This window comes from Maniola hyperantus, chromosome 8 (genome assembly GCF_902806685.2).
Source record: "Maniola hyperantus chromosome 8, iAphHyp1.2, whole genome shotgun sequence".
NCBI lineage: Eukaryota > Metazoa > Arthropoda > Insecta > Lepidoptera > Nymphalidae > Maniola > Maniola hyperantus.
In genome coordinates this window covers 1,108,656-1,129,904 of record NC_048543.1, presented here as the reverse complement: position 1 = coordinate 1,129,904, position 21,249 = coordinate 1,108,656, and the positions used below count along the sequence as shown (strand labels likewise).

The 21,249-nt window shown below is 39.8% G+C and overlaps 1 protein-coding gene and 1 long non-coding RNA gene across 3 annotated transcripts in view; one reads left to right on the top strand and one right to left on the bottom strand.

Annotated features, from left to right (window-relative positions):
* LOC138402681 (uncharacterized) overlaps window positions 1-21,249 on the top strand; it is a 214,344-nt gene that overhangs the window by 97,872 nt on the left and 95,223 nt on the right. The gene's annotated exons all lie outside the window — the stretch shown is intronic.
* Window positions 8,186-18,939, bottom strand: GCC88 (GRIP and coiled-coil domain containing 88 kDa). Of its 2 annotated transcripts, none has more exons than XM_034970982.2 (12): window positions 18,664-18,939; window positions 17,476-17,568; window positions 15,531-15,640; window positions 14,294-14,439; window positions 13,852-13,934; window positions 13,317-13,489; window positions 12,824-13,040; window positions 11,856-12,247; window positions 11,149-11,355; window positions 9,766-9,875; window positions 9,232-9,309; window positions 8,186-8,379 (listed from the first exon to the last, which is right to left on the bottom strand). In XM_034970982.2, exons 1-12 carry the CDS (start codon window positions 18,746-18,748, stop codon window positions 8,208-8,210), a joined length of 1,866 nt encoding a protein of 621 aa, XP_034826873.1. In that variant the 5' UTR covers window positions 18,749-18,939; the 3' UTR covers window positions 8,186-8,207. The 2 variants fall into 2 exon arrangements, with proteins under 2 accessions (XP_034826873.1, XP_034826876.1); XM_034970985.2 differs by having other exon boundaries at window positions 11,856-12,244.

Sequence of the window (21,249 nt, the reverse complement as noted above, 5' to 3'; positions counted from 1 at the left end):
ATTTTATTTTTAAGTATAAAAAATAATCTATACATTAAGCATGTTAATGTATTTCACTGTATGTTACTTTTTACCACACTATTGATTATAAAATTAAATAAACCATTAGTAGATATAGGTACTTAATTATTATGTAATGGCGTACCTACCTATAAAATCCGTTCTGGCTACTTAGTAAATTTTAAAGTATTTACTTTACACGTGTAATTTATCGTAGCTACTCCTTTTTAGGGTTCCGTACCCAAAAGGCAAAACGGAGCCTTATTAATGTCACTCTGCTGTTTGTCTGTATCGGTAGGGATATACTCATGTGTCGCGGGTCTCTATAACTCGTAAACGAACGTAAAAATTTTCGGTTTAAACCATTTTTTTGACGTTGATATAGATCAAAAACTAAACTATAGTACCTATGTGACAGGTGGCAATCGGGGAGGGAATTCCCCGTACACCCGCTAACCCGGTGCGAGCGAGCGAGGGTGGTGTGCGGATGTGCGGAGCGTCCCCCCGCCTATAATAGTTAGGGTATATAAAATTTTGGTATATTATGTAGGTACCATATTTTATAATTTTTATAGTGTTTGACTACACTTCAAGGAAATTTCTAAATAATTTTAAATACCTAACTAAGCACATATCAAAAATTGCAGACTGGCAGGATTCGAACCCAAAAAAATCGTCACAGGCAGCAAGCGAACCGTTATAGCTCAGCGGTCATAGAGTCGGGCGCGATTCCAGAAGACGCGGCGCGCGGGTTCGAATCCTGTCGGTGCACGATTTTTGATATGTATTTAAAATTATTTATGTAAAATATTATATTGTATATAAACAACAAATACTGAAAACAACGATTCATAAAGGACTTTGTAAGCTGTGACCAAAACAAACGAACATTTGTTGAGTTTTTCTTTCACGTTTTGTTGCCATGAGCTCGGAAATCTACCTACTATATATATAAAACTCCTGACTGACTGACTGACTGACTTATATATCAACGCACAGCCTAAACCGCTGGTCCAAGATACATGAAATTTGGAAAGTTGATTCTTTGTAAAGAGTCCACTAAACCGTTAAAAAAGGATTTTTCAAAATTACACCCCTAAGGGCAGGAAATAGGGTATGGAAGTTTGTATGAAAGTGCGTAACTTTTCCAGTTAAAGTTCCAGTCATAAAAGAAAAAATACGTAGACCACCTATTTTAGGGTTTTTGAAAATAGGTGTGGGGTACCCACACCAATTTTCTAAATTCCACCCGAGCGAACCCGGGGCGGGTTAAGCTAGTATGAAATATTTCATACACCCAAAATAATTGTGTTTTAAAAATTACGCACGGAACCTTAAAAGAGCGAGGCTCAATACGCACTTAGCCGGTTTTTTCACTTACGCCGTAGTTGGATTGTATAATCAGTTGTTTCACCAAACCGCCACGTATAAAAAATACAGCTCCATTATGTAAAATAGCTAGCGAAGTTCCGATGAGTTGTTATTACGAGTAGGTAAGTACATAACCTTCAATAAAACCGACGGAAACGGTTTTGTTAAACAGCTGATTAAATATAAGTACGACAATAACATGTTACAGTTCTTGCATTTCGAGATGGCGAGTGGCTCAGGCTTGAATTTAAGTCGTATCATAAGTAAGGTAGTAAGTACCTTGTGATACCAACGATTTGGAAGGAAACGTCTACCCATAGATAACACACTATATACCAGAGATTTCTACCTAATATGTCGAAAGACACTGGGGCTGGGGAAAATGACTGCCGAAGACATAACTTGATATTATAATTTTAATAGGTACTTACTTAATATATAATTGTTTTAAGTTTAGATCAAAAGCTGTAAAGTATAAGCCCTCAGTAAAATAAATCCTAATTTATTTACCTAAATATACAAAAGAAAAACTGACTGATCTATCAACGCACAGCTCAAACTACTGGACGGATCGGGCTAAAATTTGGCATGCAGATAGCTATTATAACATAGTCATCCGCTAAGATAGGCTTTTTGAAAATTCAACTACAACAGGGGTGAAATAGAGGTTTGAAATTTGTGTCGTCCACGCGGACGGAGTCGCGAGCATTAGCTAGTTTTAAACTAAAAACACTAAATTCAACAAAAGTTGCTTGCTAAAAGTCAATGTAACGCAGAACTCAGAAGTGCTTGTCATAGTCGGGAAAAAATAAAAATGCAATACTCAGGTTAACCAAATTTGATATTCCCCCGCCGTGCCAGGACACGTTGGGACAATGGCGGGATGAATGTACTGTCATCAGTACACGGCCGGTGAAAAATGGTCCTTCATTTCAGGTGGCGACGTCGGCGGTCGGCGTCTAGCCAACTCGGTTTCAGGTTTACACTCAAGGCTTTTCGATTTGAATGATTACCCGCTGCTCAGAGAAAACTGATATAATCCATACTAATATTATAAATACGAAAGTGTGTATGTCTGTCTGTCTGCCTGTCTGCTAGCTTTTCATGGCAAAGCAGAACTCAGAAGTGCTATAATGTCATGGTCGGGAAAAAATAAAAATGCAATACTCAGGTTATTCAAATTTGATATTCCGCCGTGCCAGAACACGTTGGGACAATGGCAGGATGAATGTACTGTCATCAGTACACGGCCGGTGAAAAATGTTCCTCCATTTCACGCGGCGCCGTCGGCGGTCGGCGTCTAGCCAACTCGGTTTCAGGTTTGCACTCAAGGCTTTTCGATTTGAATGATTACCCGCTGCTCAGAGAAAACTGATATACAAGAATTTGTTTCATTGGTGTCGGAACCACCCTTGTAGATACCTACCTACTCGCTTTAATGGTGAAGGAAAACATCGTGAGGAAACCTGCAAGTGTGTGAAGTCTCTCAATAGGTACACACTTGGCCAGCGTGGTAGCCTAAGCCCTTCTCATCCTGAGAGCCGTAAACCCGTGCGCACTGCGCAGTAGTGGGCCATAGATGGATTGGGATGATGATGATGATGAACAATCATCTAAGTTTTTAGCAACTAGCACGGCTACGGAAACCTACCCTATGCATGTTCGACACGCACTTGACCTTTGGTCTCGCTAACTTAACTTTATGCTCGCCAAATTAGTAGAAAAGAAATATTCATCGTTTCCCGCCTAGCCTTTCACCTTTCTAGATACGATCATACCGACGTAGTAGAATAGAAGTAGTCGAAATTCCATGGACACGCACGAAGCGATTTGCCTCCTCGTTTCTAATTCGAACCGCTAGGATACGGAATGACCTTACGCCTTCCGGCATTCAGGTCCCCTCCATTTTTAATATCAAGTCAAGAGTGAATAGGCATCTTTTAGGCGAACGCGCGCCATCTTAGGTTGCATCATAACTACATGCAGGTGCATGAGGCAAAGAGAAATACATCCTACAGGATGAGCCCGAGGGGTTTCGCGCTAGAGAGGCAAACGTTCTTTAGAGTTCCCGGAGACTCTCAATATATTGTGCTGAAGATGGCCACCAAGGGGGTTTAGTGGGTAGAACCCAAACATAACCCCATCTCACCCGGCGACGCTTAATTGCAATCACACCAAAATAAAATAGGTAATGGTGTGGTGTTTCTAAAATATCTATTTCACCTTAGGCTGCATCATCATGTTCTATTTGGTGTGATTGCAATGAAGTGCAAGCAAAATAACTTACAAATGTTATCGCATTTTTGTATTTGGCGCCTTTTGAAATGGAAATGGCGTGATCTATTGCGACGAGGCAGCCATCTTGTTTTTGGTTGATGGTTGATGGTTTATAAGGGAGTCTTGTTCCGACGCAAGACTCGACCGGCTATTGAATGCTTTTGTGTTTAGGTCGCTATTTTGATTGAGTAGTTGCAATAGCAATTGCGCCCTAATCAAGTTAATGTTGCAATTAGGTAGTTTATTATAAAAGGTTAAACTCTCGATAAGCCGCTGCGCGTCGTGGTTAATATTTAGCTTCACTTCTGGTATGTTTATACAAAGTGTAGCATGGCCGCCTGGCGGTGTGTTAGACGTTTTTTGGAGAGCAGTGAATCGATACCGCAACACGTGTCGCCGTCACGGAATCTTGGCAAGCGACGATTTAATTACGCCCGTCTGGCGGACCGCAAACATCCTGCGGGCTTTTGGCACACGAGCCTCGTTACGAAAAAACCTATACAATTGTCCGCTGTAATTGGAAACTAGAATTTGCTGACTAGGTATGTGTTTATTACAATTGCGGGCTTCGAGCTTTATGTAGCTTTGCCTTATTGCAAGTTACACCCGGCCAGCGCTTACCACTTTCGCCATGAAGGTCGTCAATTAAGTTATCTTATGGGACTAATTTTATAGATTTTTTCTTCTCAATTGTTCACACTTGACAGAGTGGTAGTGGCTACGAATTCTTCACTGCTGCTCGTGCGATCTCCCTCCAGCGACTTCTGTTGTTGGCATTATGTGCACACACGGAGACAGGCGTGTTTGTTGCGGATTAAGTCCGTCCACCTAGTTGGGGAACGCCCACGTGGACGTGTGCCCTCCACTTGACCTTGTACCACGGGGTGTTCGATGGTATAAGCCGCATCCGCAGCCGCATGGTACTGGATAGGCGAAAACGGGCGAGCTGCGGGGAAGCGCGAGGGGAACCGCATTCCAGCGAGGTGCGCACATATTTCCGCCACGTTATACCACTTTTCCTTGTAATGTGCCCAAAGAACTTGAGGATTCGCAATTGTACTAGTGACGAAAGCCTTTGAAGAATTTTATAGATGGCTGCACCCAAATCTTCACAAATTAATTTATGTTTAGCCTGGAGCACCGTAGAGACGTTAGCTCTCTATGCGTGTTCTATCGCCTTTATAATGGGGAGTGCTCTGAAGAGTTTTTTGACCTCATTCCACCCTCATTTTTTTACAACCGCACCGCGCGCCACCGTAAGGAATTTCACCCTCACCACCTGGGGGTCTGGTGCACTTCGACCGTCCACTGTGCCAGATCCTTCTTTCCACGCACGTGCTAACTGTGGAACCAACTCCCATCAGCGGTGTTCCAGATTACAACATGGGGTTATTCAAGGAGCGGACCAACAAATTCCTAAAAGGCCGGCAACGCATCGGCGGTTCCTCTGGTGCTGCAAATGTTCATGGGCGGCGGTAATCACTTAACATCAGGTGACCCGCCTGCTCGTTTGCTCGCTATCTTTAATTAAAAAAATGTGTGGAGCGAACAATTTACGTTTAGAAACATCTCTAAATATCTTTTTTTAAATCTTGGCAAGATCTCAGCATTTTTAGCAGCTTAAACCCATCTAGACTACTGACTATGAACATTTGCATGCTACGCTATGCCACTTTCAATAGTTTATGAAAACCAGACTATCCTAGCAGGCGCTCTGAATGCAAACGGCTCGTCCAGCTTCTGTATTAAGACGTTTGCCGTAGACACGTCCGTATCGTTTCTTTAAGTTTTCATTTCGGTTCGCCAGGTTCCTCGTTCATTGCCTCAACTGTTAGCGACGAATAAGTACATTATGTCTTTTCTACTAAATTGGCGAGCATAAAGTTATGTTGATGTAATAGGCTATTTGACTAATTTTTGAAGATCTCTTGTACCTATTAAGACCGCGCCAAAAACGATATTTCTGTAATGGCGCTCGCTGGTCACATAACACGTGTGACGTCACACGCTAGTAAACAAATTCACTTAGGTTTACACACAGGGTTTACACAATGTGGCTAATTCCGTTGTGCACAATCTCTAAACTAAACTAAAGCCTAAGAGCCTCAATAGCTCAACCGGTATAGGAGTGGACTGAAAACCGAAAGGTCGACGGTTCAAACCCCGTCCGTTGCACTATTGTCCTACCTACTTCTAGCACAAGTCTGACCCTAAATTGGAGAGGAAAGGGGACTATTAGTCATTTAACATCGCTAATAGGTATTCCTTAAAATAAAAAAAAATGGCACGGCTAAATCTATTGCTATCCCTTTACAGCGTGGTTACGTGTATCCACACAACATTCAGCTGAGTTTGGGCCTTTTCGTTAGTACGACACATAATTGTTAGATTAGCTCAGGAATGTAAATGTCTGTGTTTAACGTGTGTTGGATCAACCAATAAATGTATTTCTATTCTTCTGTTCTATTCTAAAAGATCTGGTAATTTAGTTTAGAGATTGTGTACAAGAGAATCGGCCCCAAATATGAACTTAAACTTAGTTGAGTTTTGTATACCTAATAGGCTTATAATAAAATTCTATCTAGGAGATTCTTCTAGATAGAATAAGCCTGTTAAGTTCATTCTTTTTTTAAGGTAGGTACTAATATTTACCTAGGTACCTACTAGTCTCGTAAACACATACAGCACACCGGCTATACAAAAAAGTGTTCAGTTTTTTTGCTTCCCTATTTTATATTGGATACCTAAGTCAGTTCTAAACTGAACTTAGCTAACAAAGACGGTTGGTAATGAAGTGAACGCCCGCAACAATGTGTGCGGCGACATCAATCAAGCGGCTCCATTAGTGCAGACTGGCGACTAAAGAGTTGAGACAATCAATATGATCGCGTACCACGACATACCTTCACTTCGTGTGGGGTGACAACACTACGATTTAACTATTAATTTTGACAAATTTTCTAAAAAACGTTCCAACTATCGATAAACCTACTTAAATGACAAGATATGGTCAAGCGAACAAAATTTTTCACGGTTTAGGAACCAAATAAATCAGCGCCACCTCTTAGATACTAATGAACGACCCGTTTGAAATTCAGACGTCACTGAGGTTGCATTTGTGTTAAAGCACCACTGAGTCGGTGTCATTTTGTTTGTTCAATAACCCTGTCCATGCGAAGTAATATATAAGTCAATGCCTTTCTCACTCCAAAAGGAGCCACGTGCTTTGTAGTGATTTATTTGTTTATTTATTATTCATGCATTCCAATATTGATTATATAAATTAATAAACAATTATTATAATTACAATATTGAAACCCCGTTGGGGCACAGCAAATTTATTTTAGTAGGGAGACGGCGTTTATTAATCGTCAAGTAGATAGTCATTAATTTTGTAATATGCTTCTTTGGTTAGGAATTGTTTTAATGCATCGATGAACGCTATATTATTCTCAATTTTTTTGATATGGTCCGGAATTTTATCATAGATTTTCGAACACATGGAGTTGGGACCCGTACTGTGTATTTTTAGTTTAAAGCTTGGCACGATCATATTAAGTTTACGTGCAGGACGAAGTTCATAATGACGCGACGTCTTCCAGTTTTGTGAGGTTTTGCGGTTGTTTGCGGACGGTGCGGATGGGTTGATCATGACGGCAGTAGTATAATAAGTCTTGTATTATATTATAATATTATTATGGTCACCCTACACTGTAAGTCACCTTCAAAGTCGGCAATGATAGATGAGCCATATTCCGCGCCTCAGTCGCGGTCGGGTGACAGTATCAATTCTGAACTTTAATTTAATATTACTTACCATCCTACCTTGCTTACAAAGCGATATTTCATACTTATATTTTTATAAAATTTTGTCTAATAAGAGGGCTAACTTGGAAGGTAAGAAAGATTAAAAAGAATGATGACGTGACGACATATTATTGTACATCGATGCTACTAGTCAAATTAGGCATTAGCGACTTTTTATCAAACGTCAAAACGCTCGCTTAGTAAGGGAACGACTTGAAGGGAATTACTTAGAATTTAGAATGAAAAACAGTATTTGAGAATGTGTAAAACAATTTAATTAAAATAAATATTTACAAAAAGGAATGTGTGAATCAATATAAACTAGGCTAGATTCGTTTTGTATTTCTTATGTTTTGTATTATACATAAATATATGTAGTTTATAAAATTATGTACCGCCAATAGTCATGAGATAGGCCATCACCACGTTTTTCATGAACAGAAAACGTTCAGGCGAATATGTTCTTTATTCAAAGCATTTTAAAGACCATTTTCTTCTAATTAGTAATCTAAATTACAACAGTTGTATGAGAAAACGTTCAAGCTAATACGATCTTTATTCACAACGTATTAAAGACCATTTTCCTCTCGTTATGGGTGAAGTGATACTACATCGCCACGTTTTTCATGTAACAGAAAACGTTCATGCGAATATGTTCTTTATTTAAAACACATTAAAGACCATTCCCTTTTAATCATTTATTGATAGTGCTACGATTGTTAGAGAAACATTCAAGCCAATAAGATCTTTATTCACAGCGTATTAAAGACCATTTTCCTCTCGTTATTGGTGAAGTGCAACACGGCAGCTATGGCGTTGAGCATGTGTTTTCTTCCCGAATAGTCTGTAGACATGAGATACGCCATCACCACGTTCTTCAAATATTCCAAATTGGCACCTTCACGAGACTGGATTCTTCTTAATCTAGAAATAATCAAATTAAAAAAAAGTAAAATTCCATATCCGTATCCCCCCCCCCCCCACTTCAGCCACCCTTACAACGGACTGTACGGGCAGCGGCGCGCGCGGCGCGCAGTCTTGACCACGACGCGTGCGCAAACTAACTCTCTTTGAAAAAGGACCCCGAATGGGTTCGAAACTAATCGGGCTAACGTCGACTAAACACGTGAGTTATAAATGCGAAAGAGTGTCTGTCCGTCAGATTTTCACGGCTCATCCGTTCAGCTCATTTCAACAAGTAAAAAGATATGTACAAGAAATAATACTTTTGAAAACTAACCCTATAAATATAGTGGCATCTAACGGCAAGTTACAAAACTACGACTTAAGCTTGTAAGTAAAGACTTCTAGCGGTTCGAGTTGAAACTTTTGAGACTCGAACCTTTCACTTCTTTGATCAGCAGCAGCTACTTGTCAATAGATGGCGCTTTAATAAATTTTTTTCAAATTTTAACTATCCATGCTTCCACTTCAATACTAATATTATAAATGCGAAAGTGTGTGTCTGTCTGTCTGCTAGATTTTCACGGCTCATCAGTTATACTGATTTTGACAAAATTTAATACAAACATAGCCTCGCATCCCGGGGAAAGGCAAGGGGGGGGGGGGGGGGTACTTTATTCCGAAAAATCAATAACGGAATTTTAGAAAAACCTAAATCCACGTGACTGAAGTCGCAGGTATTATCTGTTTAGTAGAGACATAGCTTGCATCTCGAAAATAAATATAGGCTACTTTTTATCCCAAAAACTCAGAGTTCCCACGGGATTTTTAAAAACTTAAATTCTAACGGGCGAAGTCTCATGAGTAAGTTACCTGTCAATCTCTTCCTTAAGAGTTCTTATAACTTCTTTGAAGCGTTCCTTTTCTATCGTCGCCTCACGTTGACAGTCTCTGAAATGAAAAGATATGTTCTATAACAAAGTGTTTGTTGGTTTGTCCTTCAAGCATGCCACAACGGGGCAACGAATCGACACGTTTTTTGAAGACATCTAGCGGTATAAGTTGAATTTTTTGAGACTCGAACCCATCTCGAACCTTTTACTTCTTCAATCAGCTACTTGTCGATAGATGGAGCTTTACAATAATTTAATTTACTTTCTTCTTATTTAATTTTAAAAATATTTTCTTTTCTAATTTTTTATTATTTGTTGTTATAGCGGCAAGAAAAATACAATTTCTGTGAAAATTTCAACTCTCTACCTATAACGTTACGGTTCACGAGATACACCCCGCTGACAAACAGACGAACGGATAGACGGACAGCGGAGGCTTAGTAATAGGGTCCCATTGGCACCCTTAGGGTACGAAACCCTAAAAAGAAGTTGGTTGAAAAATAAAATAGTTTACCTGTAGTGTCCTTCTAGAATGTGCTTTTCTCGTCTGAGCTGTGTGATGTCCAGATCTTTTCTGGCCAACTCGTGCGCATAGTGTAGCATATGCGGCGGAGCTGACCCGTCCTGAAAAATAAATACATTTTTTTTTTTTTACTTTTTAGGGTTCCGTACCTAAGAGCTGTAGCTGTGATAGCCTAGTGGTTAGGACATCCGCCTTCTAATTGGAGGTCGGGGGTTCGATCCTGGACACGCACCTCTAACTTTTCGGAGTTATGTGCGTTTTAAGTAATTATAATATATCACTTGCTTTAACGGTGAAGGAAAACATCGTGAGGAAACCTGCATGCCTATGAGTTCTCCATAATGTTCTCAAAGGTGTGTGAAGTCTACCAATCCGCACATGGCCAGTTTGGTAGACTATGACCAAACCCTTCTCACTCTGAGACCCGTGCTTTGTAGTGAGCCGGCGATGGGTTGATCATGATGATGATGTACCTAAGAGTGCCAATGGGATCTTATTTCTAAGCGTATTTGTTCTGTAGTAACTTACAACGATGTCACTAGATGGCACCACAGACATCTTCAGTCAACCACTATGAGGCCTGTACCGTGCTCACGAAGTTTTATTTTAGACTTTATACACAAGTTGCTAAGCTTGAGCCTACATTACCTGTTCCCGTACAAGATCGATACGTCGCCCACTACGCAGGTACAAGATCGGCGAGTTTACTCACGTTCAACATCCCATGGACCGGCCGTCTTCAATGCTGAGTTTCCGGGAACGATCGTTTCTGGCGCGGATATAGTTGTCCGTCTCTTCCAGCAGAGTCGCGTATCTGTCTCGCTGAGTCTGCACTTACTTCTCCAAGCTCAGTATCATATCAGAGATATTTGAAAAGAGCAACCGCCGAGTTTCTTGCTGGTTCTTCTCGGCAGGAAAGGCATTCCGAACCAGTGGTAGATGCATCCGACTATTCGTAAGCACTTGTAAAAGTATATACGAATAAAAAAGATTTTCATTTTCATTTTTCATTTTCATTTTACAAATACTCTCGAAACAGCTGTAATGTTTGGCGACAAAATGTGGCGGTCGTCACATATTTGACATTAGATGACGCTTCCCTAACTCATAAAGACTCAAAAATAAGATCATACAGCAAGCTGGAAATGTGCTAACTCACAACCATGTAACTAGATGGCGCCACAAGTATCTTTAATCTCTCACTATGAAGACTGAATCGCGCTAACGAAGTATTTTACCACGAAAGACTATGATCCAAGATACATGACAACCATCCAGAGGAAGATCTTCCTAGTTACGGACGGGCCTGCACTATCTCCTCCCGTACAAGATCGATACATCATCCACTGCGCAGTACAAGATCAGTTTACTCACGTTCAACATCCCGTGGCCTTCTGTTCGGCCGTCTTCAGTGCTGAGTTTCCGGGAACGGTCGTTCCTGGCCCGGATATAGTTGTCAGTCTCTTCCAGCAGAGTCGCGTATCTGTCTCGCTGAGTCTGCACCTGCTTCTCCAAGCTCAGTATCCGAGTCTTCAGATCCGATACTATCTCTTTGTGGTACTCCTTTTCGATTTTCAGTTTCTGCAATACAAATTTTAAAAACTGGTCAAACAATTTTGGAATTTTGTTTTTGATTATTGTTCTTTTTGAATCCAAATTTGAATATTCTTCTTTTTGATTCCAAAAAGAATATTTCCGCTTTCCACATTTCTAGTTTTGAAAGCTAGTGTGAGGTATTATTACTAATGCACAAGGGAGGTAAAAGTATACTTTATAGTTTAGTGAAGTAAGAGACACTTCACAAGCGAATGTATTATAAAACTTTTAGAAGTATTTTCATGTTTTGTGGTAGATATAGTACGACAGGTTGAAATGGCAATAGGGGAGGTAACGCCCCGCAAACCCGCACAGCCCACGCACAAACCTACTGCGGGCGAGCGTGGGTGACGTGCGGGTATGCGTCCCTCCGCCTCATGCCCCGATTGCCATCTCAACATGTCGCGGACTATACTTACTGTGAAGGATTGTTTTTGTTTTACCACGGAAATCTAAGAACACAGCTAGTAAATAAAATAACTCACCTCTTCATGGAGTCTCAAGGAGTCTGCCTTATCCTGTTTCTCCTCCTCCAAAAGAAGCACGTAAGTCTCCATTTTCTCCTTCAGCATCGCTATCTCGCTCTTCAGATCTCCCATCTCACTCTCCACCTCCGCCCCACTCTCCCTCACTCTCGCATTTTGTACTTTATAACTTTCAAACTCTATCCTCAAGTTCTCCAACTCCTGTCTACATTTCGAATGTACGTTTTCATAACCGTCTAGTTTGAAAACTGTTGATATGTCTATGGGGTTGCCGAGTTTGTCATTTTCGGCGATTAACTCTTTCTTTAGAATATGTATTTTGTCTATGAGTGTGTGTAGGTATTCGCTGTCAGCTAGCTTTTCGTTGTCTGTCTCACTTTTTTGGGCATCTTCTGAAATTAAATAAGAATTGCTTATTTTTTAAATGGGCATTTTACTGGTGAAAATAAATGTTATTTTTAAGTCTTAATAACTTTAAAATTACTTGAATTATATGAAGTTTTACTGGTAAAACTATATCAATTTATTTATTTTTAGTTCACGATTCCAAAATAGGCAAGAAACAACTACGCAAGATATTGACCGCACCATCAGAACTGACTCGTACATGGGTATTACGACACCATAAGGCCTACATAACAGCGTAGTTTCGGCTTCTCATGTCAAAACAGAAGGAGCGGGGAAGCAAGGTAATCTGTGCGAAAATACCCAGACATGAAGGTCGAGCCTAGAGGCTAACATCCGGATTGTACTATGTCAATTTCTTCGCCAATTGTTACAGACACTATTCACGATTTCATCGTCCGTTGCGAATTGCAGTCACGAATGTGTTGTTTTAATTGTCGTAGCAAACACAGCACTTGTGTAAAGTGTTCATTCGCTTTACCATGTTGTACGTGTTGTAATAGTCATCACACTTTGTTACGCTTGGATTTATTTATAGGCATCACACTTCAAAATTCACTCACCATTGCTGCTACTGCTGGCGATCTTGTCCATCAGCCGTCCGTTGAGCGAATCGCGCAATTGTTGTATGAGCGTCTGGTCGCGGCGCCGCCTCAGGTCGTACTCTCCAATGGTCTGCGACAGTTCCGCCAGTCTGCCCTCTAGTAAAGCCACTCTCTCCTCTTGTCGCGCGCATATTTTTCGAGCTGATTCTTCCGCGCGTTTCGCTTTTATTTGTTCCTGTAAATATATCCATACTCAATAAATATTTGAAAAGAGCAACCGCCGAGTTTCTTGCTGGTTCTTCTCGGCAGGAAAGGCATTCCGAACCAGTGGTAGATGCATCCGACTATTCGTAAGCACTTGTAAAAGTTTATACGAATAAAAAAGATTTTCATTTCATTTCAGATTTTCATTTCATTTCATTTCATTTCATATGTGCCAACTTTTTGTCTGATAACCTTATACACTTAACACCTGGTGTTAAGTGATTACCGCCGCCTTATTCGAACCTACCTCTCGTATAGCAATGGAGTGCGATTGCTCCAACAAAGCCAGCTTCTGTTGCAGACGCACGAGTAAGGCGGGAGTCTCCACTGTTCTCGCCTCAGCCCTCTGCAACCTCCTCTGAGAAGCTTCCAGGGAACTGTTGAGATCACGCACTCGTTTTTCTAATTCCGTTTGAGACGCTGCAAAATAATTTCAATAGGGTATTTTACCCTTTTTAGGGTTCCGTACCTCAAAATGAAAAACGGAACCCTTATAGGATCACTTTGTTGTCTGTCTGTCGGTCTGTCAAGAAACCTACAGGGTACTTCCCGTTGACCTAGAATCATGAAATTTGGCAGATTTTGAAAAATCTGAAAAGCGTGAATTTGTGGTTACATCACACATTATTTTTATGAATCCTAGTTTTTGAATTATCGTGAAAAATGTCGAAAAAATACGACTGCAGTACGGAACTCTCGTTGCGCGAGCCTGACTCGCACTTGGCCGGTTTTTTTAAAGGAAATAATAAAGGAGAGGGAAGAAAATTTAAGAAAAAATCTACCTTGAGCGTCACTACTGTGTACTGCTTTGTCTTCCAGCTTTTCCTTGCTCTTCCTTTCTGAATTCAACTTTATGTGTAATTCTCTGGAAAATGAATAATATTATATGAAACTAGCTTATGCTTGCGACTTCGTCCGCGTGGACTACACAAATTTCAAACCCCTATACCCCCTAAGGGTCACACCCTTAGGAGTTGAATTTTCAAAAATCCTTTCTTAGCGGATGCCTACGCCTTACCTAATAGTTATCTGCATGCCAAATTTCAGCCCGATCTGACCAGTAGTTTGAGCTGTGCGTTGATAAATCAGTCAGTCAGTCAGTCACCTTTTCCTTTTATATATTTAGATTTTCTCCCAGACGGACAAGCGTGTAACGTCGCTATAGAAGCTTCACTTCAAAACAAGCATGTCAGTAAAAAGAAGTCACAAATATACGCATCTCACTTCAACATAGCAGCGTGATCGGCCCTCTCTCTCTCTCGCTCCTGTATCTCGTAGGATATCTTGGCCTTGAGGTTTCCCACTTCCGCTAGATGCTGTTGTACTAGAGTCTTGGTCTCCTCACGCATTTGTGCCAAGATAGATTCATACTGGAAAATATTGTATGAATTATAATCATCATCATGATCGCCCATCGCCAGCTCACTACAGAGCACGGGTCTCCTCTCAGAGTGAGAAGGGTTTTGGCCATAGTCCACCACCCTTTCCAAGTGCGGATTGGCAGACTTCACACGTCTTTGAGAACATTATGGCAAACTCTCAGGCATGCAGGTTTCCTCACGATGTTTTCCTTCACCGTTAAAGCAAATGTAGGTACGTAAATTATAATGTACGTACTTAATTATGTTATTTTTTATTTTATTTATTAAATTAACTAATGGCTACTTACACTAATACATTTTAAAAAAAACTTAATTCTGAAAATATTACTTACTAAATGTAGTCAACAAACTAAAAATACAACATGACAAAATAAAAATATAAACATCAATAAGATTACAGATAATACTTCCTACTCAAGACTTCCAATATGCAAAGATCTTTTCCCGAAACCTATACAAAGAGTCAGAATTAATGTCAATGACAGAGCTGTGGTGGTTAAGAGATTTACATAATCTTGAGACAGGAGAATTGGCGCCAAGGACAGTTCTACGCAATGGTGAACAAAGTGGTGTAATGGGTTTACGTGGATAATGGACAGGAACCTTAAATTTAAAGCTGCTCAATAGTTGAGGACAGTCGATCTTAGCATTAAAAATTTTATACAAGAATTGCAGATCTAAAAGTTCCCTACGTTTTTCTAACGAATACATTTGGAAATAAGACAATCTTTCTTTATATGCAAAATTTCTACTAGCTTTTTCAACACTGGCAGCTAGGTGCCAAAGGAATCTTATTTGGATGCGTTCAAGTCTCAAAATATGTGTTGCATGGTGAGGTCTCCAGACGACTGAACCATATTCCATGATACTCCTGACTAAGTTATTGTAGAGAAGCTTTTCTACCCATATATTTTATTAATTCAAAAACAATTGAAAAATGTGACACTCCTATGTACCAGAAGAAGGGTAATGTTTTTAATTTTTAAAGTAGTGGCTTTAGAAGTCGGTTTTTAAAAATATTTTTATTTACAGAAAAATTCTACTAAAGGTCTACTGATTACTGCAAAAATTATGGTCACCTTCTCTCTTGTAACTTTCTTGTCAGCTTGAAAAGCTTCTTCCATACGTGCCTTTTCCTCTGACAAAGTCGACAGCGACAGCGTGAGGGCCGCTACTGAATCTTGAGAGGCTGGAATAAAAAAAAATGAAGGAAGTATACATTATACATTTCTAGGTTAGTATTTTTAAAATCATTACCCTTATTATAAATGTGAAAGTATGTTTGTTTGTTGGTTTGTCCTTCAAGCACGTCGCAACGGAGCAACGGATTTACGTGACTTTTTGCATGAGTACAGTCAAAGACCTGGAGAGTTACATAGCCTACTTTTTTATCCCGAAAAACCAATGAGTTCTCACGGGATTGTTAAAAACCTAAATCCACGCAGAGGAAGTCGCGGGCGTCAGCTAGTGCCGCTAGTGGGCATATAATACGGAGGGAAGAAAGCCATATGTCACTAGAAGAATGTTAAATATGCATGTAGAAGGAAAGAAGAGGAGAAGACGACTAACGAAAAGGTGGATGGATTGCGTGAAAGAGGAGACGTGTGTGAAAGGGGTGGGTAATACATTGACGGATGACAGAAGTGAGTGGAAGAAGAAGACATGTTGTGCCGACCCGACGTAGCGTGGGATTAGGTCAGGAAGAAGAGAATAATAGTCACAACTTTCATAGTACTTGATGAGCTTTAGAGGCAGTGGTCCGACCGCCGACGATGAACGAGAAACGAGTAGAACTAGAAACTTAAACGAGTTGGCGATCTGCGGGAAACGAGTGTGTAGTTTCGATAGTTTTGTCGCCGGGCTATAAGCGAGTGTGCAAATGCGACGAGCGATTCGCCCGCGGTCGCTCAGTCCTGTGCAAACCTGCGGGCGCGTTACACGTGTTCAAGCGAGCGAGCATCGCTGAACGAATATCGCTGTGCGAATTAATTTTTGAAAGCTCGTCGCTCAGCGACAAAACTAGTAAAGCGAGTCGTCGCCTGCAGTGTGAACAGTCAGAGAGCAACTTTTGATATATGCATCTCTTTCGTTTACACGGAATGTACATTCATTGTGCGTTTATTGAGAGAAAATCGCCGATAGTTAGTCGTTTTCTCGCCGGCGGTCGGACCACTGCCTGAGTGTCTATAGTATATACAAATGCACTTTTAAAAACCAGTTATGTAATTTTAAAGAATGTCATTAAAATGTAAATTCAATATCAATGTGTTCAATCTGAACTCATTAACTTACTCACAAAATTACTTTCTTATTGAATACATTATAATTTCCATAACATCATTTTATATTAACTTTCTCTGACAAATTCTGTATATTGGTCTGTATTGCTCTATTTTCTATTAAAGTAATTTTTGAAATAACTGTTTTTTACTTATTATGCATCCATATGAAAGTGTTTTTAAACCAGTGCATGGTGGTAGATTTTATACTGGGTATAATGGATATAGTTGGAGGTAGTTTTTCTGGTGGGAGACTTCGGCCGTGGCTAGTTACCGCCCTACTGGCAAAGCCGTGCCGCCGTATTCAGATACAAGTTAGCCCATGACCGCAATCTCACCTGGTGGTAAGTGACAATGCAGTCTAAGATAGAAGCGAGCTAACTTTATTAAACTCATACCCCTTTGGTTTCTACACGGCATCGTACCGGAACGCTAAATCGCTTGGCGGCACGGCTTTACAGGTTTAATAAAAACTGCCATACCCCTTCCAGGTTAGCCCGCTATCATCTTAGACTGCATCATCACCTACCATCAAGTGAGATTACAGTCGAGGGCTAACTTGTATCTGAATAAAAAAAAACTTTCACAAGTACTTTTGAATCGTCGGATGCATCTACCACTGGTTCGGCAGCCTTTCCTACCGAGAAGAACCAGCAAGAAACTCGGCGGTTGCTCTTTTCAAATATTTTTGATATGCAATATACAAAGAAGAAGCAATATTCTGCTATAATACAAGTTAACCTACCATCTTCAGATGTTTCAGTTTTATTTAAAGCCTTCAAACTGATTTCTAAAGCTTCTTTCTCTTTGACCAGGCCTTTATATGCTGCGACAACATCTGAAAAAAGCACAAATAAATAAAATTTTAGCATTTAAACTATCATGAGTGATTCCCATCCATATTTGCTTACTAATATTTTAAATGTGAAAGTGTGTCTGTCTGTCTGCTAGCCTTACACGGCCCAACTGTTCAACGATTTTGACAAAATTCTGTACAGAGATAGCTTGCATCCCGTGGAAGAACATAGGCTACTTTTTATCCCGGAAAATCAAAGAGTTCCCATGAGATTTTTAAAACCTAAATCCACGCGAACGAAGTCGCAGGCATCATCTAGTTATATAGAATGGGTAGACGGACGACCTTAAGTTAGTCGCTGGAAGCCCCTGAATACATGCAGCACTAGATTGTGTTCTATGGCGATCCTTGAAAGAGAACTACCTACGTCCCTCAGACTAAGAATCAAGGAGACTTGGCATCAAATAATAATACCTTATTAGAGCAAGCTAGGTATATAGAAACCCTCTGAAGAGTGATAAAGATAAAAACACAGTTTAGTTTTTTTTTGTCCTCTGTGTGGAAAAACCTCTGTGATATTATTATTTATTTATATACTAGCTGTCCTGGCGAACTTCGTTCCACCTAACAGTCGATTCAAATTTTTAATTTTTTTCTCTCAGTAAGAACCACCCTCGTACTTAAAGGAATATTATAAAAAAAGAATTAGCGAAATCAGTTTCAGCTGTTCTCGAGATTTGCGATGAGCAACACATTTAGTGATTCATTTTTATATTATAGAAGATAGAAATTAGAATACATAGTATTTAGTTTTCTGTTTTAAATTTAGTATTGAAGGCTTTGTAGAAGCCATTTATGGTGCATTGCTGTGTGATCAGTTGTAAAAGTTGTAGCGAATGCAAATTATGAAACATAACCTTTCATATGTATGTATGTTTTGTTGTTTTGTCCCTTTCGGGTATACGCGTCTGATAAGTCTCCTTGAGTCTGAGCTACGTCCAGAATCAAAGAGTATATTATAATCACTACGTTTTATCCAGAATTAGAAAGAGTTCGTTCGGTTGCGATCATACGCAATATGGTATGAAATATTTCGTATTCAAATTAATGTAATTAGTACATCGATTACTGTTTTACCTCGTAAACGTCCTTCGTAGCGCTTAATTTGATCAGCTTGTTTAGTTATCGTAGAAATTAACTCTTGTTTCGATAAAGATTCCATCTTCACAAATTGATCAATTAGTAACACTTATGATGAAGAAATACTTTTATAGCCTTTATACTTAAGGCAAATTAATAAGTATAAATATTGAAGCAGATATTATCCTTTAAACATGTCGTATCCTAAACACAGAACTATTGTTTATTTTCTCCAGAAATTAATTAGAAATTTAGAAACATTTTTGAAACACAACAAACTGTGGCCCTACCGCGGTTGTTTGACAGCTACAATGTCACGATCGCAATCATCTCTGATTGGTTAATGCTCGCTCACTATTGGCCACAATGCATTGTTGCAACAAGAATCGCACAAATTCAGCCAATCAGAACAATTGAGATTGTAATAATGATTGATGCAGGTTTTAGACAATCGCCCTACACATCTAAAATCAAATCACAGTCAAATTGACACTTGACTCGACAAGTGACGTGACGGCACAGCTGTCATTGTCAGTGTCAACAAAAAGGTTATGCCATAGCGATAGTACCTATACATTTTTTTCAATTTATAAAACAAAGAATAAAAATCTCGCAGCCTACCATTGACAATCCCTATCTTCTATGGCTTAAAACTTAACAATGAACCACTATCGCTGATTTAAAATCTGGGGGGGTGGTCATTGTATGTACTCATTGGGCTCTTTTACAGAAGAGAAATACCTAATAATTACTTATTACCCTAAAAAACCTAATATTTACCGACAGGGTAGGTAGGTAGTTATATGCATGCCTGAGAGTTCTCCATGTTCTCAAAAGTGTGCCATACTCACATACTATAGTCAAACCTCTCCCTGTTCTGCTTAGTAGAAGGCAGGCAAGGCCCGTAATGGGTTGATCATGATGATTAGTATTTACCTACCTAGCTATTTTTTGTTTCGCACTATTACTGCACAAGGTACACACTACACAGGTACCTTACATAGTTACTTACTTAAAATATTTTTATAAAAATGTGACCTACTTTTCATTAAAACGGAGTCGCGGGTGGGTCAAAAAACTCAAATCCACAATAATTTGGACAACCCTCTATCTATTGCAGCATAGGCTGGGTTCATTGACCTTAAATTGGGGTGACGCGGACGGCTACGTTCACCCTTCGCAACACTTGTCCCCAGTAAAAATGGTTCAAGGAACATACTTTAAATTCACTTTCCTATTTGACTTATATTTACAATCAAATAGGTACCTACATGTACGGTAGAAAATCCGCACAATTGACCAACGTGGTGGACTGAATTCTAAACCCTTCGTATTCTGAAAGGAGACCCGTGCTCAGCTGGGCCAGAAATGGCTTGGTACTTACCTGTCTACGCGACGTAATCTAGGTTTAATAAAAACTGCCACAGGTTAGCCCGCTCCCAAAGAGAATAATATAATCACTACGTTTTACCCGCTTCCATCTTAGAATGCATCATCACTTACCACCAGCGATTGCAGACAAGGCCTAACTTGTATCTGAATAAAAAAACCGACCAAGTGCGGGTCAGATTTCCGCACTGAGGGTTCCGTACTACAGTCGTATTTTTCGACATTTTGTACGATAAATCAACACTGTTTAACATAAAAATAAATAAAAATCCGTTTTAGAATGGACAGGTAAAGAAAGCCCTTTCATATGATACCCCACTTGGTATCTACATACAGTAATCTTACTTTTAAAGTTGAAAATATCTAGAACTAGTTACCTACTAATTGTTCATGAACACATTTTAATTTTTTTCGTGATGTAGCCACGAACTCACGTTTTTCGAAATTTTTCCTCTTACGAGAGCTACCTACTTGCCAAATTTCATGATTCTAGGTCAACGGATGTACCCTCTAGGTTTCTTGACAGACAGAGAGTCACAGTCACACACAACGAAGTGATCCTATAAGAGTTCCGTTTTCCTTTTGAGGTACGGAACCCTAAAAATTATAAGAATAAGTAGGTACCTACTTACATAAATTCAAGAGCAAGACATAAGTGCATAAGCAAATTCTAGGCCATCGCACGTGTTTCTACCAGCGCATTGCTTTTAATAATAATCCGCCATACCTAGTACTAGCCAGTAGGTATTAACTAACGACCGCCCTCGGCTTCGCTCGACAAAAAACCTCTTTGTTGTCTAATCCCGTGGGAATTTCGAAAAATCGACTTTATACCTTGTCGTCGCGTCGTTATGAAGGGCACCTCTGTGCATAGCTATTTCTAGGGTTTAGACTGGTGGTCGTTGTTGATGAGTCGAAAGCAGGGGCCGAAGGGTTAACCTGTATAAGGGGTTCAATCGGCTTAATTTTTAGGTTAACAAACCCACGATAAAGGTTAACCTGTATTGTGTAGGGCCAGGCCTTTTCTTTGTGCAACTACCTCAACTACCTGGATGTAAGTATATTATAAGCAACTAAGCAGTGGCGTGCAGCTGATAGAGCCATTAACGCACTGCTTACCCTCGTTGTAATAAATCAATGCTTATTTTTCATTAAAACCTGCCGGAAAATAAGTGCATACCCAAATGCATACCC

Coding starts and splice junctions, on each gene's coding strand:
- GCC88 (XM_034970982.2), bottom strand. CDS start 18,748: ATGGAATCTTTATCGAAACAAGAGTTAATTTCTACGATAACTAAACAA. Junction 9,876..11,148: donor AAGGCCACGGGATGTTGAAC/GTGAGTAAACTG, acceptor TTTATTTTTCAG/GACGGGTCAGCTCCGCCGCA. Junction 8,380..9,231: donor CTTAAGGAAGAGATTGACAG/GTAACTTACTCA, acceptor GATTATTTCTAG/ATTAAGAAGAATCCAGTCTC.